The 20,409-nt window shown below is 40.0% G+C and overlaps 1 protein-coding gene across 5 annotated transcripts in view; it reads left to right on the top strand.

Annotated features, from left to right (window-relative positions):
* The window catches only part of efnb1 (ephrin-B1), a 214,579-nt gene that overhangs the window by 125,160 nt on the left and 69,010 nt on the right, over nucleotides 1-20,409 (top strand). For all 5 annotated transcript variants that reach the window (XM_043704783.1, XM_043704782.1, XM_043704780.1 and 2 more), the window contains exon 2: nucleotides 10,181-10,458. In XM_043704783.1, the coding sequence (XP_043560718.1) occupies nucleotides 10,251-10,458 (208 nt within the window). In that variant the 5' untranslated portion in view covers nucleotides 10,181-10,250. The remainder of the gene's footprint in view (nucleotides 1-10,180; nucleotides 10,459-20,409) is intronic.

Genomic DNA, 20,409 nt, shown 5'->3' with positions numbered 1-20,409 from the left:
ATTAAGTAGATCCAGATCAGGAACAGCATGGAATAGATGCGTTTGTTTGCATGGAATAGCATCCAAGGTGGTCTCATCAGCCTTGCAGTTTCCACAGCTCAATTCGAAACTGACTCGTCACCCACACTGGCCAGTTCACAAATCATGTAGTTGCTGTTTAGACAGCACTGTTTGTGTTATTTCTTCACTGCGTCCCAATAACTTCTGGGTGAAAGTGAAGACCGCAGATGCTGGAGATCAGAGTCCAGATTGGAGGCTCCACCCCGGAGGCTCCCTGCCTCATTCCTGATGAAGGGTTTTTGCCCGAAACACCGATTTTCCTGCTCCTTGGATGCTGCCTGACCTGCTGTGCTTTTCTGGCACCACTCTAATCTTGACCCCAATAACTTCAAATCTTAGCTAAGCCTTTTTCTAATGGTTTTCAAGGTTACATCAATTCCTTTTTGTTGCATTGCTCTGTTGTGGTCCTCAACATTAGAATTACCACTCCCATACTTGACTGATAGTAGTAAGTCAATAAGAATGCTCAATGTGGAGATTCAGAAATGCAGCTCCAGAGCTCGTTTTGCTTATTCCCTGTGGAGTTTTGCCTGCAGCTCAAGCAATGGTTTGTGACCTAGAAAAGTTCACACTCATTGCCATGGAGAGTCAGGTCCAACACACGCCAGCCTGCTGAATAATCACAAGTTTTCCTAGCTTTCACAGAGTCCTACAAGATGGAAACAGACCCTCTGGTTCAACCAATCCATGCCGACTATAATCCCAAACTAAACTAGTCCCACCTGCCTACACTTGACCCAAATTCCCCCAAACATTTGTAATTATCCAAACATCTTTTAAACGTTGAAATTGTACCTGCATCCACCACTTCCTTTGGAAGTTTTTACCACATATGAGCCACACTGATTTTGTTTAAAAAAAAAAGCCCCTCATCTTTTTTTAAATCTTTGTCATCTCATGTTAAAAAATATGCACCTCAAATTGTAAGCCTTTTTGTACCACTAAGGATGGTTAGCCTCTGCACCTTCGATGTGGTAGTTAAAGATGGCTAGATATTCACTGATGATGAAAAGTGAGCATTTCTGGGTGGCTTGTATGTAATTATATCTGGGCAAGCCACTCTGTCTCCGTGTGAGGAAGAGGCACCTGGGTTGAGGCCAGGGTCCCTTGCCTCTCTGTCGCCGTACCGTTGTTGCTGTGTACCAATACTAGAATGTTGAAGTGTAGCTCTGAGTTCAGCAGACTGAGTGTGTTGGACCTGACTCTCCATGGCAGCCACCAATTTGCTCAATGAGGTAGGCAGATACTTGCATGCCAGTGAAAGCATAGTTTCAATGCGTTGATGCAGTCCCGCAACCTTTGTGGCAGTTTAGTGGAAGGCAAAGGCAAAGGGATAATATCTCTGGACAAGTAATCTAGAGTCATGCAGAAATGGGCTTAAATCCCACACAAGAGATAGTAGAAATTGAATTCAATACAAAACGTCTGGAATTAAGAGGGAATTAAAATTAATAATGGACATGAAACCACTTTCATTTGTCAAAAAATCCTTGTGGTTCACTAATGTCATCTAGGAATGAAAATCTGCCAATATTTGACTCCAGACCTGCAGAAATGTGGTTGACTCTTATGTGCCCTCTGGAATGGCCAAATAAGCTATTCAGTTGTATTAACCACTACAAAGCCTTAAAAAATGAATTAAACTTGACAGACCACCTGGCATCAACTAAAGGACTGGAAGCAACGCAGTCAAACACAGCCCTGTTGACCCTGAAAGTCCCTCCTCACTAACATAGAGTCATAGAGATGTACAGACCCTTCGGTCCAACCCATCCATGCCGACCAGATATCCCAATCTAGTCCAACCTGCCAGCACCCGGCCCATATCCCTCCAAACCCTTCCTATTCATATACCCATCCAAATGCCTCTTAAATGTTGAAATTGTACCAGCCTTCATCACATCCTCTGGCAGCTCATTCTGTACACGTACCACCCTCTGCATGAAAAAGTTGCCCCTTAGGTCTCTTTTATATCTTTCCTCTCTCACCCTAAACCTATGCCCTCTAGTTCTGGACTCCCCCACCCCAGGGAAAAGACTTTGCCTATTTATCCTATCCATGCTCCTCATAATTTTGTAAGCCTCTGTAAGGTCACCCCTCAGCCTCCGACGCTCCAGGGGAAACAGCCCCAGTCTGTTCAGCCTCTCCCTGTAGCTCAGATCCTCCAACCCTGGCAACATCTTTGTAAATCTTTTCTGAACCCCTTCAAGTTTCGCAACATCTTTCCGATAGGAAGGAGACCAGAATTGCACACAATATTCCAACAGTGGCCTAACCAATGTCGTGTACAGCCGCAACATGACCTCCCAACTCCTGTACTCAATACTCTGACCAATAAAGGAAAGCATACCAAGCGCCGCCTTCACTATCCTATCTACCTGTGACTCCACTTTCAAGGAGCTATGAACCTGCACTTCAAGGTCTCTTTGTTCAGCAACACTCCCTAGGACCTTACCATTAAGTGTATAAGTCCTGCTAAGATTTGCTTTCCCAAAATGTAGCATCTCGCATTTATCCGATTTAAACTCAATCTGCCACCTCTCAGCCCATTGGCCCATCTGGTCCAGATCATGTTGTAATCTGAGGTAACCCTCTTCGCTTTCCACTATACCTCCAAATTTGGTGTGATCTGCAAACTTACTAACTGTACCTCTTATGCTTGCATCCAAATCATTTATGTAAATTACAAAAAGTAGAGGGCCCAGCACCGATCCTTGTGGCACTCCACTGGTCACAGGCCTCCAGTCTGAAAAACAACCCTCCACCACCACCCTCTGTCTTCTACCTTTGAGCCAGTTCTGTATCCAATGGCTAGTTCTCCCTGTATTCCATCTGGGAGAGGTCCCTCCTATTACCCCTTGGTCCACCAGGACCTCATGCTTCCATCTGCAAAGCAGGACATTAATTTCCCCTTAGTGCCATGTCCGTGGCAATTAAGTTGAACATGCAATGTAGCTCTGGACTGCCAATTCTTGACTCTTAGCTTGGTGCACAATGGCCTTTTAAATATGATGTGGAGGAGCTGGTGTTGGATTGGTGTGGACAAAGTTAAAAATCACACAACGCCAGTTTATAGTCCAACAGCTTTATTTGGAATCACTACTTTTCAGATCACTGCTCCTTCAACTACCCGATGAAGATGCAGCGCTCAAAAACCTAGTGCTTCCAAACAAAGCTGTTGGACTTTAACCTGGTGTTGTGTGATTTTTAACTTGGCACCAGGAGTACCTGGACTTGCTGGCAGTGTTGAATATTTGTGCCTATGACAAGTAGTAAAGCAGTACTTGGGGGCGTGATGTACTGGTAAGGCAGCATTGTTGGGATGCCAGAACCGAAAAGGAAAATTCTGAAGAAGGGTCACTTGACTTGATTTCCCTTCACAGATGTGCCAAAACTGCAGAGTTTTTCCAGCAAGTTTTGGTTTTGCTTCTGAGAACAGAAAATTTGCAAGGCTTTGTGAGAAACCCTCAATGAAACTCGTCAAAATGACACAACAGAAACTAGCTAAGATTCAGCCCTTGGACTCTTAAAGTTCAAATAGTTTTTGCAATTACTTAATATTCAGTTTTACTCTTTGTGCATATATTTTAACAAGAGAGTGAGGACAAAAATGGATGTGTTACTGCTTTGAGTGGAGTATGCTACGGAGCCAAGGACCAGATGGTACAAGAGCAGCAGAAATGAGGAGTCCTGTCAGCAGCATGTTAGACTAAAGATATGTGCATAACTAATTTATCAGTTTATTTGTTAAGTAAACTTGTTAGAAATTTAAGTGAACTGAAGCAATGAAACTTACTAATTCAATATGAGTGTGGTAATTGTGCGTTAGGGAATGCAACACAAGAATGCAACACCTTCCAAAGGTGAGGGCACATTCTGAGCAAAATCAGGAATGAGACTTTCAGAATCTGCTGATTTGCACTTTGTGACCAATGAGACCAAGGAAAGGAAGACACTAAACTGTAAGTGTGACTCAGCCATATTTTGTTGGGTTGTGTTTGAAGGATACATAAACAGCATTGCACCTGGATTAGCCTACTGGTGATAGCTGTTTCGATACTAAAGCATAAATTGAAGAGAGCAGACTTTCCCTTCTTATAAAGTTCTCTCATAAAATGTTGGACAGTGTACATGTAAATTAAACTATTCATGATCTTTTTTAAAAAGATGGCATCTCAACAGGCTAAATGCGTGCCTTGAGATGGACTGAGTCAAACTGATAATAGGATCCTCAGCTTCAATTTCAGTCTTTGTTGGGTTATGTAAGAACATGAGAAATAGGAGCTGGAGTATGCCTGCCTCCCCAAGCCTCTCCTACCACTCTATAGGATTATAAATGATCTACACCAGTCTCAACTCTTCTTTCGTGTTCCTCATTATGCTCAAATCCCCAATATTTCAAAAATCTTTCTACCCCCTCTTTAAATACTTTCAGTTCTGTAATCTCCACAACTCTCTTGGATAGGGATTTCTAAATATACAGTACCTTCTTGGAGAAAAATCCTTTTCATCTCAATTTTATTCTATAAATTTATTTTATTCACTTGTGGGACATGGCCTTAAGAAGATGGTGGTGAGCTCCATTCTTGAACCACTGTAGTCCACATGCTGTAGGAGACTCTCAATGCCCTCACTGAGGGAATTCCAGGATTTTGACCCAGTGACAGTATAGGAATGGCAATATTTCCAAGTCAGGATGGTGAGTGGCTTGAAGGGGAGCTTGCAGGTGATGATGTTCCCATGTATCTGTGGCCCTTGTCCATCTGGATGGAAGTGGCTGTTGGTTAGGAAGGTGCTATCTCAGGATCTCTGGTAAATTTCTGCAGTGCATCTTGTAGATAGTACACACTACTGCTGCTGAGCTTCAGTGGTGGAAGGAGTGGATGCTTTTGAATGTGGTGCCAATCAAGCGGGCTCTGGAATCCAGAGAGTATTGGAGGATTTCAACTAATGCCTCCACTATCTTTGCAGCCGCTTCCTCTAAAACCCTTGAATGTAAACCATCAGCTCCTAGTGAGTTGTATGCCTTCCATATTATTAGTTTGTCAAATACTTTAACCCATATGATTGAAACTGTTACAAGATCATTCCTCTCATTAGCATCTTGCTTATCTGGTATCTTTGGGACATTTGCAAGATCTTCAACCATGAGCACTGATGCAAAATATTGGTTTAAATTATCTATCATTTTCCTGTTCACCCTTTATCAGTTTCCTCAGTCACATCCCTCAAGGATGTCACACTCATTTTAGTTGCTGTATTTTTATATACCCATTAAGGTCTTTTTTTTTCCTTTTATATTTCTTGCCAATATATTTTCATCATTAATTTCCTCTTCATTAACTTTATAGCCATCTGCTTGTGGTCCATAAAACGTTTTGACTCTTCTAGTTTACCACTAGTTTTCACTGTTTTGTATGTCTTTTGGTTTTGATTGGTTACTCTCCTTGACCATGTTTATTAACCATGGGTGGTTTATCCTTCTCACTGAGTCTTTCTTTTTAACTGGAATAATTTTTGAGTGTTATGAAATTACTGCTTTAATGTGCACCACCGCTCATCCACTGACCTTCCCCTTATTCTATTTTTCCAGCCTCCTTTAGGTAGTTTTTTTTTCTTCATATCTCCATAATTGCCCATACTTACGTTGTGCGCACTGGTGTGAGGTCCATGTTGCTCTTACTCAAACAGAGTTTGAAATTTTACCATGTTTTGATGGTAACTCCCTATAGGACCGTAAACTATAAAATCTCGTATTAAACTACCCTCATTATGCATTACTAGATTCACAGTTGCCTGTTCTCTGGATTCTGCAACACACTATTGTAAGAAGCAATCCTTAATGCACCGAACAAACTTGTCTTCCATGTTACCTTTTATTAATCTGATGTATCTAATCAAAATGCAGATTAAAACCACCCATGACAACTTAGTGCCCTTTTTACATGCCTCCATTATTTTCCAGTTTGTACTTTGCTGTGCATTGAAGCATCTCTTCAGGAGTCTATACCCCCCCTGACGTCTTTCCCTTGGTATTCCTTATTGTCATCCAATACGATTTCACATCAAAATCTATTGCACCTATATCACTAGTAACTAGGACTAGAGGGTTTTAGTTATAAGGATAGGGTGAGACATTTTTCACTGCAGTGTACGGGGTAGAGGGGTAATCTTAGAGGTTAATAAAATCACGAGGGACCTAGATGAGGTGAACAGCAAGGATCTTTTCCTTATGGTGGGGGAGTTAAAATCTAGGGGGCATATTTTTAAGGTCAGGAGAAAGATTTAAAAGGGATCGGAGTATAACTTCTTTATAGAGGGTGATTATTGTGTGGAGATTATTGCCAGAGAAAGTGGTAAATGCGGATACAATTGCAACATTTAAAAGACATTTGGACAGGTACATGAAGAGGAAAAGGTGAGAAGGAAATAGGCCAAATGCAGACAAATGGGACTAGTTCGGTTTAGAAAACTTAGTTGTCACAGATAAGTCGGACCGAAGGGTCTGTTTCCATGCTGTATGATTCTAAACACTTCTCCACCTCCTTTTCATTTTTGACCATTCTTCTGAAACATTGAATACCCTTGAATTTTGAATTCCCAATCTTGATCAGAAGTTAGTCACTTGTATAGAGTTGATAGAGGGCTTGGAATAGAGCCGTGGGTGTGAACTCATGTTCTCAAATGATACCAACTCCCTGTGGAGAATGTAGACAGATAACAAAGTCAAGAGTACTTAATTGGCACTTTGGATGTTCTGTTTTCATAAAATAACATAAATGTTATATATAGACGCAAGTTCTTTGTTCTTTGTAAAATAAATGAAGTAGCATTAAATGTATATATCTGCTTATATCTCTTTTTCTCAGATGATGTGTGAGTGAGAGACAATGTCAGCAGATTTATTACAATGGTTATCCGTGCTGGAGGGTTCTGAACATTCTTGGTAGCCAGGGTCATGAGAAGTGTGTCTTTGTCTGGAAATGGAAATCTATACATCTATCTCCTAAACAATGAATTTGCAGCACCAAGCAATTAAGTACAGCAATAATATTTAATGCTATAATGTTGATATGGGTATATTACCTGATTTCTGCTGGGGCTTGCTCAAATATATATTGTTTAATACATTAAAACACTGAGCAATGCAGATTTTGCACAAGTGGCTTTGTAGTAATTGATGAGACTCCTTTGGTCATGTTTAGGCCCTGCAAAGCTGATAAGGTTACCGCAATTTTCTTGTACAGAATCAAGTTATGAGTTTGCCAGATGGTTTGTTTAACCTCAAATGCTTACCAACAGACTAAGTAAAGCACTCACATCTGACCCATTAAAGTGCATAATTGTGAACTAAGGTGATAGTTAAAAACATACCCACCTATCCAGACACTTTTAAAAATCATTGGTAAAGCACTGTAAATAATAAAAATTAATGGGAGATTGGATGGGGAACTGGAGTGAAGTATTGGGTTTAAACTGTTTGCTTGTGATAACCATCTGTCTCTATAAAACCTTAATCCAAGAAGCATCAGAATATTAAACGTTGCACCCAGTCATGTAGAGCTGCAGGGATATCAGATATTTGGGATGTAATCCAGCCAGCTGCTGCTCCATTCCTTTGTGGTTGTAATGGAGTAAATATGATGATCAGAACCTCCGATGCATCCATTCTGGAAAAAAATTCAGCACAATGTGTTTCGTTCAATCTCTTTTATTTATTCCAATCTCCTTTCTCCCTTAAAGGCAACGAGCATCCTCTTGCTTCAGTGACCTTTCTTCATGCGTCAGCTTGCATGTTATCAACTGTTGGAGACCTCACCGCCAAACCCGACCTTGTTAATCACCTATTTATCATATATTAGTTCTTCACAGGCAGAGTTACCAAATCAACCTAGCCTAAGGCAACAGGATAAATTCAGTCCACCTTACACCCATGTGGCTGAGATTAGTTAATATATCAGGAAACTGGATTCTCCCCTTGAACCACTGAGAAAAGTACATTTATTGAAGAGTTTGCGTGTTAGCCAGAAGTTGAGTGCAGTTCCACCAAATTTGACTGAAAGTTCTGGTAGATACTGAATCTATCTTAATTTTATCTCTCCTCAACCCCCCCCCATCTTCAATTGTCTGATATATATTTCTTGTTAGATTCCACCACATTCCTACTTCTTGCTTATTGTGGAGTCATACTTATTAGAGCCTGTGTCTTTCTGTATCGCTCTGTCTGGCTGCTGGAATTTTGTCTGGGCTAAAAAGGAATTTATATAGCTCCATTCATAACCTCAGGATGCTGCAAAGCATTCAACTGTCAAAGAGAAGTCCTTTTGCACTATAAGCACGGTTGTAGGACAAATGGAGATACAATGCTATGGTTCTTGACTAGGTTTACACTACAGAAGCAAACTGCACTCCAGGTTCTGTTTATCTTTCCTGAAGTTATTAAATTTGCTGGAATACAGCACTGAGCAGTATGTCTGCCATACTGTTTCTATTTGTGTACTGGTCCCATTACATAGGCTTAGACAGTAATAGTCCATGGGCTGTTCTGTCATGTGAATAATGTCTAATACCTGATGAAGGAGTAGTGCTTCTCGTGTTTTCAAAGAAACCATTGGACTATAACCTGGTGTCATGTGATTTTTGACCATGTCATGTGAATAGTATTTAATGGAGGCAACGAGGGTTTCGCCTGCTGGCTGGAGAGCTGACAAGCCATGTTAGTTCTTTTGGCATTTCATTTTGTAGATCTTCCCAATCAGACAGTCAATTAGGAAGAGCAGATTTTAGCTGAGATTGAGTGCCTTACTGTGGAAACCACCCACCTTGAATTAGAAGGCTGGCAGCTGTACATTGCTGAGCAGTACCACTGGGGGGATGAGACTCGGGGCTACTGAAGGACATAAGACACTGGTGTCAGGGGAGAGTCTACAGGGAAAAGGACAGGAATAACAAAGACAGGAGGTTTTCTCCCAGTGTCTTACACCCTTATAATTGGTCCTTCCATCAGGCTGAAGAACCTTGACACCCCTCACCCTACCCCACCTTCTCACACCCAGAAGACTAGAAATCCTCCAGCAAGGGACCAACAGGAGCATTCAATCAAGCAGGCAGGTGGCAGGCTCCCCAGCTACCAACCTCCTGCTTGATGAAATACTCTGTCACCAAGCTTGCCTTGAGGGAGGGTATTACATTCTCTCTGCTGCATTCTTTCTAAGCCAGCTCCTTGCGGCAAAGTTTACTAGAGTGTGGTTAGGAGCAGAATTCCTGACTTTTTCTTTCTTTAACCATGGGGGACTGACTAATTGTAACAGCACAGCAGTTGTTGCAGCTGACATTAATTTTCTCAATGCTGTTCATGAATCAAACCATGGATTTCCTTGGCTGTTAGTTCACTCTGGAAACATCAGAGAAACCAGGTAGCTATTTGTTTTTAAAAAAAAAAGCCTTTCACTGTTTGCAATGTAGTTGGTGTTGTATTTGATGCTACGTGATTTTTCCCTAAGGGTCACAGTCTGTGCTTTACTACTGAGTTCACTTCAGGTGATTTTGATACGCAATGCTATATTGGCTTCAACTAACTGGTCAGAGAAATGTTGCTTTTTTGTGTGTAGCAGTGGATGAGGTGTCACTGAAATCTTGTATCTTAAGTGCCCCCAATGGTTCAATACCCTAATTAGTGGTAATGAGCTCCACAGACCAAGAATACCATACTTTGATCCTGGTCTCTGTTGAATTAATTGATCTCAGCTAGGGCTGTATGACAGTTGGTCTCAGTTATCCTGGGCTAAGGAAAGGAAAATTTGACAAGTTTCATGTTAATAGTCTCTCTTTTTATCAAGTGTTCATGTGTGGGAATTGTATAATAATAGGATCAGGTTTTGATATACCCTGTGTCAGAAAAATAATGGGAGAGAATCTTGAGGGGAGAAAATACTTGCTTCTCTTCCACATATATTTAAGTTTATCATGTTTTTAAAAGTTAACTGCAGGCAGTTATTATAATGCTGCAGTATACACTTCAGTTGTTGGCTTTCAAAGGTTGCCATTGTGCTGGATGGGTAATAGAAACTTGGTTGTGTTAAAATAACAGCCTAATAACTCCTCTTCGTCCTCTTTTTAGATTCCAAGCTGGGAAAGGCCTGGTATTGTACCCAGAGATCGGCGACAAGCTGGATATAATCTGTCCGAAAATGAACAATCAAGACCAGTACGAATATTACAAGCTGTACCTGGTGACTGAGGCCCAAGCAGAAGCGTGCAGCACTGTCATCAACCCCCACTTGCTTGTTGCATGTAACAAACCTGATAAGGAAATAAAATTCACAATCAAATTCCAGGAGTTTAGCCCCAACTACATGGGGCTAGAGTTCGCTAGAAACAGAGATTACTTCATTATCTGTGAGTACCCATTAGACAGGGACGTTATGATTAAGTTGTAATAATGCAGGATTCCTGGTAATTAAATCTAGGTCAAACTAAGTGATTATTTGTTTAACTGAGTAGTATATACATTCTACATGAAATAAAAATTCAGCTGACTGAATAGTTGTGATTAATCGATGGTTTTTCTGTCTGGAGGGAGGTTTATAGTGAGATTCCCCAGGTATTTGTGATGAGACCTTTGCTGTTTCTGGCTTGTATTAAGGACCCAGTTTACCGGACACAATTTCAAAATTTCCATGTAATTTAAACTTGTGAACTGTAAGGAGGATAATGTAGAACTTCAAAAGGAAATAGACATGCTGGTGGAAAAGGCAGACCAGATAAAAACCATTACAGTGAAGTAATTCATTTTGGTACGGAGAATGTGAGGAAACAAAACAAAGGAGGAATACAGTTCCAGAGGGGGAGCAGGATTTTAATGTGTATAAGTCATTGAAGGTGGCAGGTTGGTTTGAGAGAGCAATTCATAAAGCATGCAGTATCCTAGATTTTCTTATTAGAGCACTGAGGAGAAAAACAAAAGTTATGTGAAACTTGTGTAAAACAATGTCTTGGTTTCAGTTGGAGTATTGCATCTAGCTCTTGGTGCCACACTTTAGGAACAATGCGAAGACATTAAAGAGAGTACAGAAAGGATTTGTGAATAAATTTCCAGAGTTGAGGAACTTAAGTTACAATAAGATAGATATTTTCCTTAGAGAAAAGATTTGGAGAGATTTGATAGAGTTCGAAGTTCCAAGTCATGAGGGATCGAGACGGAGACAATAAAAGGAAATTGTTCCCACTGGCATCATGGTTGAGGACTAATTTAATATAACTAGCAAAGGAACAATAAGTGGCATTGGAGTATTTTTACACACTGAGTATGAATTGCCTGGAAGTGTGTGGAGGAAGGTTCAGTTGTAGCTTTCAGATGGGAATTTGATAAGCGCTCGTAGGAAAAGCAATTGCAGGGCTATTGGAAAATCTGGAGTAGTGAGGACAGCTGCACTGCACTTGCCTAGTGCCAGCACAGACTTAATGGGCTCAATGATATCCTGCTGTGCTTGTGACCATCCTATGGTACTGTGGTTCATTTAGATTTATTTTTAAATAGTAATGATCACGTTGAAAATTTACAAGTAGCATTTTCAGCTTTTGATTTTCCAACTTGAAACATGTACTAAAATATATCCAGAACTGAAGTAAATCATGTTCTGACAACACTGAAAACCCAAATGGGACTTTTGCTCATTTTGCGGTTGGTGGGGAAATTGGGTAAACATCAAAACTGATGGGCTATTTGATGTAAATTATGACTAATGACAGTTAACTTCCTCTATTGCTCTTTTTATTTAACAAAAAAGTTAGTTAATGACTGTTCACAGTAGCAGAAAGAGGAATGTATTAAATTATGCATTGAAATGATGAAATAAGGAATTAAAATGTGAGAGATTATTTTTTTAATGCTTTTCAATAGGAATGTTGCCTCACTAACTTGACGCTGCAATATCAACCAATTTGATTTTAAGTTTCCAATTAGGCAACAAGATTTAGTGGTTACAAATATTTGATTCAATAATTTATTGGAACAAATAACTGGATTCTTACTTTGTAAGATTATAAGATAATTATAGATGAGGAAGCCATTCAGCTCATCCATCTAGAATGTCTATACGGATTCCTAATTGCAGCATCTAGTTGGTTCTTAAATGATTCTGTGTTTAATCTTTGATATTATATTTGGTGTTCCATTCCTTTTCGGGCGGTCTTGATTGTAAATTCAATCTTTGCAATTTATACCTGTTTAGTTTGAAATAACTGGTTTGGATCGACCAATTTTAAAATTGCTTCCCACTTGCTTTTACACCAGTACCTATTATTCTATAAGACAGAAAAGTCCAACAGCTGAATAGTATAAGCTATCATTTTCTCCCCCATCTAAAGAATTGGGGCAGTCTGCTGCACTGAGTACAGGATGTCTGCAGCCATGAAGCAGTTAATTGGCTGCTAAGAGGCTGAAGGCTGGATTCCCACCACTTGGGAACAGCAAGTGCCAGCTATGAGAGCTGCCAACTAACAAGAGGCTGGCATTTCTCCAATAATGTGGGACAGAGCTGTGACGAGTTGGATCAGGATTTGAGAAGGTGTTTGGGGATATCTGCAGGTAGAAAGCTGGCAGGTTCAAAGAGCTGGTGGCTGGAGATTTGAGAGGCTCATATGGAGAGAGCAACCTGGTGGAAAAGGGGTAAAAGCTGAAGCAAGGGCCCTCCAAACCTGTCAGTCTGGACACTTGCCTTGGACCACTCTTGCTGCTGCTTAAAACCCAATGACAGTGTCATTAATTTCCCACGCAAGGGCTTCGATTGACTCACCTGATGCCACCCAACTGCTATCCTTATTGTAGGGGTGTGCAATGGACATGTGGGTCATAGGACGGTCACTGGGTAGCTTGAACAATACCTTGAGTTCAAACATACTGACACGTAATGTAAAACGCAGCCTCAAGTTCCTCCAGTCACTGCTCATCATTCCAATCTCTAGCATGAGGGATCAATCTTGTGGCTGTTCTTGCATGGTTTCCAATGCTTGGATGTCTTCTTTTGTGGCTCAATAACCCAAAAGTATCATTACACTCTAGCTGTGGTCTGACCAGAGCATTCTATAGTTTTGTGATGACATGCTCTGAAGTAGTTTTCATCCTATAATCTGCCATTGCTGAGTAATTGGGACAGAGGTGGAGGGAATGGGTTTGTATTATGAACTAATTTTCTCTTACAGCAATAAATTCTTGTTTTCATTCTCCCTCCAACTGAATTCCTTCTGAACCACGGGGCATTGCTTTACAGATTCAAGTAGGGATCACCATGAACACTCAAGACTGAAATCAAGTAAAGCCTGTTGAGTGCTGACAATTAAGATGTGTTTTCTTCTGAGAATCAATGAAGAGAAGGAAGTATTTTAGTAACTAAAACAAATAGGTACAGATTGATGAAATGACTCCTGGTATTATGCTCAAAACATGTACCTCCTGCTGGATTATGCCCAATGTAGAATCATATTCTGGTTAAAAAACAGATGGAGATCATTTAACTCATCTTTACTGTGCTGCTGTCTGGGAAAAACAATTCAGCTATTGTTTTTCTCATTGCACTGTAAATTCTTTTCTCTCTTCTTGACTATAAAACCATAAAAGAAGTGGAAAATCTAGCCCCTGCTATAATAGCTCCTGTATCTGCTCTGCCGTTCAATGAGATCATGGCTGATCTGGTAATCCTCGGTTCCACTTTCCTGACATTTCCCCATAAACCTTTTTTTTAAAAAAACTGATTATCAATCTATCTTAGCCTTGACGATTCTTAATGATTCAGCCTTGACAGCACTCAATGGTAAAGAATTCCACAGATTCATCACTCCATGAAAGAAGAAATTCCTCCTCATGTGTGTCTTGCTTGGTGACCGCTTATTCTGAAATTATGTCTTCTAATCTAGATTGTCCACAAGAAGAAATTTTTTTCCACATCTACACTCTTAAGTCCTCTAAGAATTTTGCATGTTTTAATTAGATTGCCTCTCATTCTTCTAAATTTCAATGAGTACATAAGTCCTTATCCAGTTCCCTTTTGGAGCTAGTAATCTGTAATTGGACAATGAATTGACTGTGGAAGAATTTGTTCTAGTTAGTTTAGTATACTTGTCTCACTATGCAGCCAAATGATTATTTACTGAGATTTTTTTGGGTAAGCAGCACATTAACTGTATTAAGAAGTAGCTGGATTTACCTTGCTATGAGACTGTCAGAGAGAGCAGGATCATGTGGCATTGCATCTCTCTCTGTGATGATGTATACTGTGTTTCTTTAGCGATGACGCAATTAGACTTAGTTTCTTACACTTTCGTTAGCTTGGAACCTGCTTTGCTGGAGGCAGTGACCTGTTAGGAATATTGGTAATTATATTGATGGTGCTGCTCACCTGAATATTCATTCAGTTGTTATTCTCTTCCCTTGTTACCCATTTTCTATTTAAATATATATATTAGTGACTTTACAGAGCATTTGATATATTTACAGCTCAAAACTCTCCCAGGACCTCAAACTATGAAACCCCTTACCGAGCTTTTCCTCTTGCAATCTACAACCCTTTAAAATCCACAATTTCACGTTTAATTAGGTGTACTCTTTCTTTCTTAGTCTGGATTAGTCATAATTTAATAACTGATAGTGGACTCAAGCTCTGTGGCATGGTGGCTCAGTGGTTAGCACTGCTGCCTCGCAGCATCAGGGACCCAGGTTCGATTCCTACCTCGGGTGACTGTGTGGAGTTTGCACATTCTCCCAGTTTCCTTTGGGTGCTCCGGTTTCCTCCCACAATCCAAAGATGTGCAGGCCAGGTGAATTGTCCATGCTGAGTTGTCCCATAGTGTTCAGTAATGTATATGTTAGATGCATGAGTCGGGGTAAATGTAGGGGAACGGTTCTGGGTGGGATAAGCTTCGGAGGGTCGGTGTGGACTTGTTGGGCCGAAGGGCATGTTTCCACACAGTAGGGATTTTAATTCTTAATTTTGAAAGTGCCACATGTTTTCCAGTGAGAATGCTTTTGATGTTCATAAGAGACATTAAATCAGATCTTCAATAATTTTTTAAGTCATTTGGGACAATGTATTGACCTACTTTGTGTTTGGATCACTGCCATTCTCCTCTGTTTCTTCCACCTTGCTACTTCTCCTCTTCCTCCCACCTTTTTCCCATTCCTTCTTGCTCCCTTCATTTACCTTGCTGCCCATTCTCTTTCTGTCTCTTTTGCATCCCAGTACCCCTCTCCTTTCTCGTCAGCTTTTAAATTGATTGATTTTCTGCTGTTAGATTGTCTTGGCTACAGAGCGTCAAGGCGATTAACATTGACAGCTGCCCATCGTGGTTAACAGGGTCAAGCTGTCTTCAATCACTCCGTGTGCTTCAGTGCTGGTAGTGTATCTAACAAACTCAACTGCCCAGCATGTGTTTTTATTTAATTGTCTTCGAGTGACAAGCAGAAAAAAATGTAATCAACAGTGAATTCCCAGAACTTCTAATAAGGGTAAGAAAGTTTCTTTACAAACAGGAGAGATGGGAGGGCCAGGATTGTTGGATGTACAAAAATATGTGAACCATTGAGTTCCACAAAATAGCTCTTGGTTTGAGTGTCTCATAAGATTGCTTCACCTGTTGCAGATAAGAGCTGTCAGTCCTCTCTCTCCAGGATACGTTAAAGGGAGTGTAGAGAAATAAAAAGTTATATTTATATAGTACCTTATCACATCAACTACAAAGCTCTTGTTATGCCCATAAACTGAATCTGGAACACAGTGGCAATTGTGTAAGTAAATGGCACGCCACACTATATCCTAAATATGTATGACCAGTAAACTTGTCCTTTTTGAAGTTTGCCAATGGCCATTTTACAAATTAGCTTTTTCTCGTCACCTTTATTGTATAGAGTTTTCCAAGACCAATGTAATCTCTTTTGAGGATAAAAATCACACAACACCAGGTTATAGTCCAACAGGTTTAATTGGAAGCACACTAGCTTTCGGAGCAACGCTCCTTCATCAGGTGATTGTGGAGGGCTCGATCATAATTCTGTGTTACGATCGAGCTCTCCACAATCACTTGATGAAGGAGCATCGCTCCGAAAACTAGTGTGCTTCCAATTAAACCTGTTGGACTATATCCTGGTGTTGTGATTTTTAATTTTGTACACCCCTGTCCAACACCGGCATCTCCAAATCTTTTGAGGATAACGGTGTGCCTTTGTACTATGTATGGTAAGCATAATCTATGTGTGACAATTAATCCTGAATCACAGTCACTGGAGAAAGCAGAGCATTTTCTACATTCTCCTATTAAATTCAAGAATAGAAAATACCCTATTCCTGGAGTAATGTGTGGAGACCAAACTACACATCTGAAAGATATACAGGGAGTTGATATTAGGATGGAAAATGAGACTGGATAAGATAAACTTATGCTGTTTTTAGGATGCAAAAGAAATTAATGTGGATACTGATGAACAATTTCACTTGGTCCAGAGCAGGATATCACCTGGCTCAATGGGAAATCAAATTTAAAATCAATCCAGAGAAATAATATGTCGGTGAGCAAGTTATTGCTCTGTTTGAAACTATTAACAAGTCGAATTCGCAAAAGTAGCAGTACAGAGGACTATATGGAAGCTGACAGCTTCACACACCTTTCAGGAATAGCAGATGCCATTTTTATTTGGAAATTTTTTATTTAGTAATGTAAGATCACCTAAGTATTGAGGGAATTTTTTATTTTCATGACAAGAGGTGGTCCAGACACATGGAGAAATTTGCTGCTCTTTGACAATACAATTACGATGTTGATTTCTCTGGATCATCTTCATTGGCTTTGTACTAAATATGCTTTTTCTGAAGATGTTACTTTATCTCACAGAAAGTATTAGGAATTGGTTACACAAAGAAAGTTGAATATAACAAGGAGAAACAATTCCTAGTGGCTAGTGTGGTAGAGAGCTCATCTTAGACAACCAATGTGTGTGGCTATATGTTCAATAAATTTGTAAATGCACAAAGAAAAACACAAATCATCACAAATCATAATGTCCCGTGTCCCCACTTCCCACTAGCCAGGTGACTGTTGTGGCCCACTGACCTATGGAAACCGCCTGGGCTGTTTTAATTCCATTCCAGAGATCCTTCTATATGACAAAACTCATTTAGAATATCTTTTATCTGAGGGTAGGCTTTAGTTACAGGACAAGAGAATGTAGGTCAGGGTTTAATCCTGAGGGAAAAGCTGTCTATTTTAAACTCCTGTTCTATTCTCTTTTCATTTAGTGTTTGCTGACCTCTCACTAGATGATCTTTTCATGCTCCTGGGTGCACAACATTGGGCTGAGGTACAACAGAAACATCTGATATTAATCTTCCAAGATGTAGGACTTTTTTTTTAAAGCAGTTCAGCATGAGCTACAACAGTTTGGCCTTGTCCAGAACGATTTTATGTCTCTCGAAAAGTACCGAGATCGCTATACTATTGCTGGAAAGAAAGAGATGGGAGGAGAATGGGGAGATGTTTTTGGTTCCTCGAATTTGAGCCGTATTTGTACTGAGTGGACAATGTTGTCATTCTGTTCATTTAATTAAAATCTGTAGCACTGTGGCCAACAGAGGATAATGTCTATAAATGGATTAATTATTTTGCAATGTCGAATTAGACATGCACAGGATTCTGAAAATAGGTTTACTTTTAAATTTGAGAGTCTAGTTAATTCCCAGAATAATACTTTCAGTGCTCAAATAATCCACCGCCAGTCTTGGCTTATATGTGAAAGGAAAGCAACTTAAACAAACTACGAGAGGGTTGCTTTAACCAATGTGTTTTGAGGTATACTTAATTTCCAACAAGATGCTTTAGATGGTTAAACAAGAGCAGGAAATCTGGTTGTTGGGGGGTTTGGGGAACTATGAAGAGTTTTGGAGCCAATTTAGGTGGGATCTGGGATCTATACTATTCAGAATGTGGAATCTTGCTGGTCTCTATGATTATTGCACTTGGGATTGAAGTTAGCTTCCAAACTTGGTCATGCAGATCTGTCTGTATGTTGCAGCTGGAATATTATGGTTAACATATCAGGCAGTCCACCAGTCAATGCACTATATAGACAATTGCCTTACTGCCCAAATTAAAGAAAGACTCTCTGTTAATATCCGATAAGAAACTTGTAATGATGTTGTGATTTGGAGATGCCGGTATTGGACTGTTGTGTACAAAGTTAAAAATCTCACAACACCAGGTTATGGTCCAACAGGTTTAATTGGAAGCACTAGCTTTTGGAGCACTGCTCCTTCATCAGGTGGTTGCGGAGTACACAATTGTAAGACAGAGTTTATAGCAAAAGTTTACAGTGTGATGTAACTGAAATTACACATTGAAAAATACCTTGATTGTTTGTTAAGTCTCTCATCTGTTAGAATTACCATGTTAGTTTCACTTCTTTCATATGGAAATCACACCTTCAACACATTACCTAGGCTGACACCAATTGTTACAGGTAAAAATTGTTACAGTTAACCTGAGAAGGTAACTTTTAAAAAAAGTTTTGCCATTTACATATGAAAGAAGTGAAACTAACATGGTCATTCTAACAGATGAGAGACTTAACAATCAAGGTATTTTTCAATGTATAATTTCAGTTACATCACACTGTAAACTTTTGCTATAAACCGTGTCTTACAGTTGTGTACTCCGCAACCACTTGATGAAGGAGCGGTGCTCCGAAAGCTAGTGCTTTCAGTTAAACCTGTTGGATTATAACCTGGTGTTGAGATTTTTAATGTTTGTAAAAATGTTGGGTTGTCTGGTTAGTTTCAAACTATGACGAGGAATACAAGACTTGAGTTTCTATACCTTTCGTTGCTTCTAATTAGACTTGGGCTTTAGAGTGCGATTTTCTCAGTGACTTAAATTATATCAAATTAGTTCAAGAATTCAGAAATACTTCCATCCTGACCATCATCAATATGCTGTAACGTTTCCCCAGTGTTACCACCTGTTGATCTAATTGAGGATTCCTTTGGAGTTTGATAAAGGTGGATAATGCCTTTTTTTAAAAAAAGGTCTGCATTTTGGAACTAATTCTTCTAATATGATCCACACTTTTGAAACCTTTCAAGTTTAAATGGACTGTGTATATAATTTGCAGGATGAAGAGTAAGTGGAAATGGAAATACATTGAGACAATTGTTGAGGACCGAAGTGTCATACCTAGAATATTTCTTCAACATAGCAACACTTTGATATATGTAAAGCTATAATGAAAATATGCAGTTGTGGTTACATTCATAATGAAGCACGGCAGTCTAAATTGATAGCATTGAAGTACTGCATCTGGTGCTATGCGTTTAATTGTTTCAAAGCATATCTACTAACTCCTGTAAAGATTGGGGGCCAGTGAAATACAACAGACACTTCTGCTGAGAGGAAAGACCTCCAGAGTGAGGAGCATGTCAGAGTTGTATAGAGAAAGTGCACAAATGGGAAACGCATAACGGCACTAATAAGCACAACTGTGAAGGGTGAGGAGCATGTAGAAGTTTGAAGAATTGAGCAGAAGACAAATAAGAAAGTAAGTATGTTTGGAGATGAAAGATATCAGGATTTAGCAGGTGGCTGTATTTTGGAATTTCTGTGTTTGTTTCTTATTATGATAGTGCTACATCTCCCACATTACACCCAGTCCATGTAAACTTCCTGTCTCCATGACGGGATACCCCTCAACCCAGCTGCTCTTTACATGCCAGCACCACTCAGGCTCATTGTGGCACCACAAACCTGCATCTTTCAAAGATAACTAATGCAGCACAAAAACCAGCACTGAAGCTGGAACCATCCTGACTTCAATCACTTTATATTACATCACGCTGACCTTCTTTCAACATTGCTGGCTGTTCCTCCACCCTGGAGGTGACCTCAGACCAGCCTGGCTGGGTCTGGTAACATGGTCTGTATGCCAGTCCTCCAGGAAAGGGATCTCTTCTCCTTTGCACCACGCTGTCCACCAAAACCTCCAGGTGTCTGTTGGAGAATCACTCTATCATCTTCCCTTTTTCCGATACATTCAGATTCTGTCAGTCATGGGGCAGTGCAGCTTCAGATTGTTAATGTTCATCTAGGTGTTTTGCCATCTATTAAAACATTGCATGGATGTAAGGGATGTCAGTGTTGCAACAAATATGCTTTAAGTGGTAAGTTGTTTCAGGAATGGCGAGTGGTAAAGTAAGGCTGAAATCAGACCTGCCAGGCACCATAGGTGCAACAAGGTTAAGTTTGGTAAGATGCATCAAGCAAACACCCTTTGCCTTACAGCAAAAACCCTCCAAAAGCCTTGATGTAACTCCG

This window comes from Chiloscyllium plagiosum, chromosome 15, assembly GCF_004010195.1.
Source record: "Chiloscyllium plagiosum isolate BGI_BamShark_2017 chromosome 15, ASM401019v2, whole genome shotgun sequence".
Taxonomy (NCBI): domain Eukaryota; kingdom Metazoa; phylum Chordata; class Chondrichthyes; order Orectolobiformes; family Hemiscylliidae; genus Chiloscyllium; species Chiloscyllium plagiosum.
This window is presented reverse-complemented; position numbering and strand designations above follow the sequence as displayed.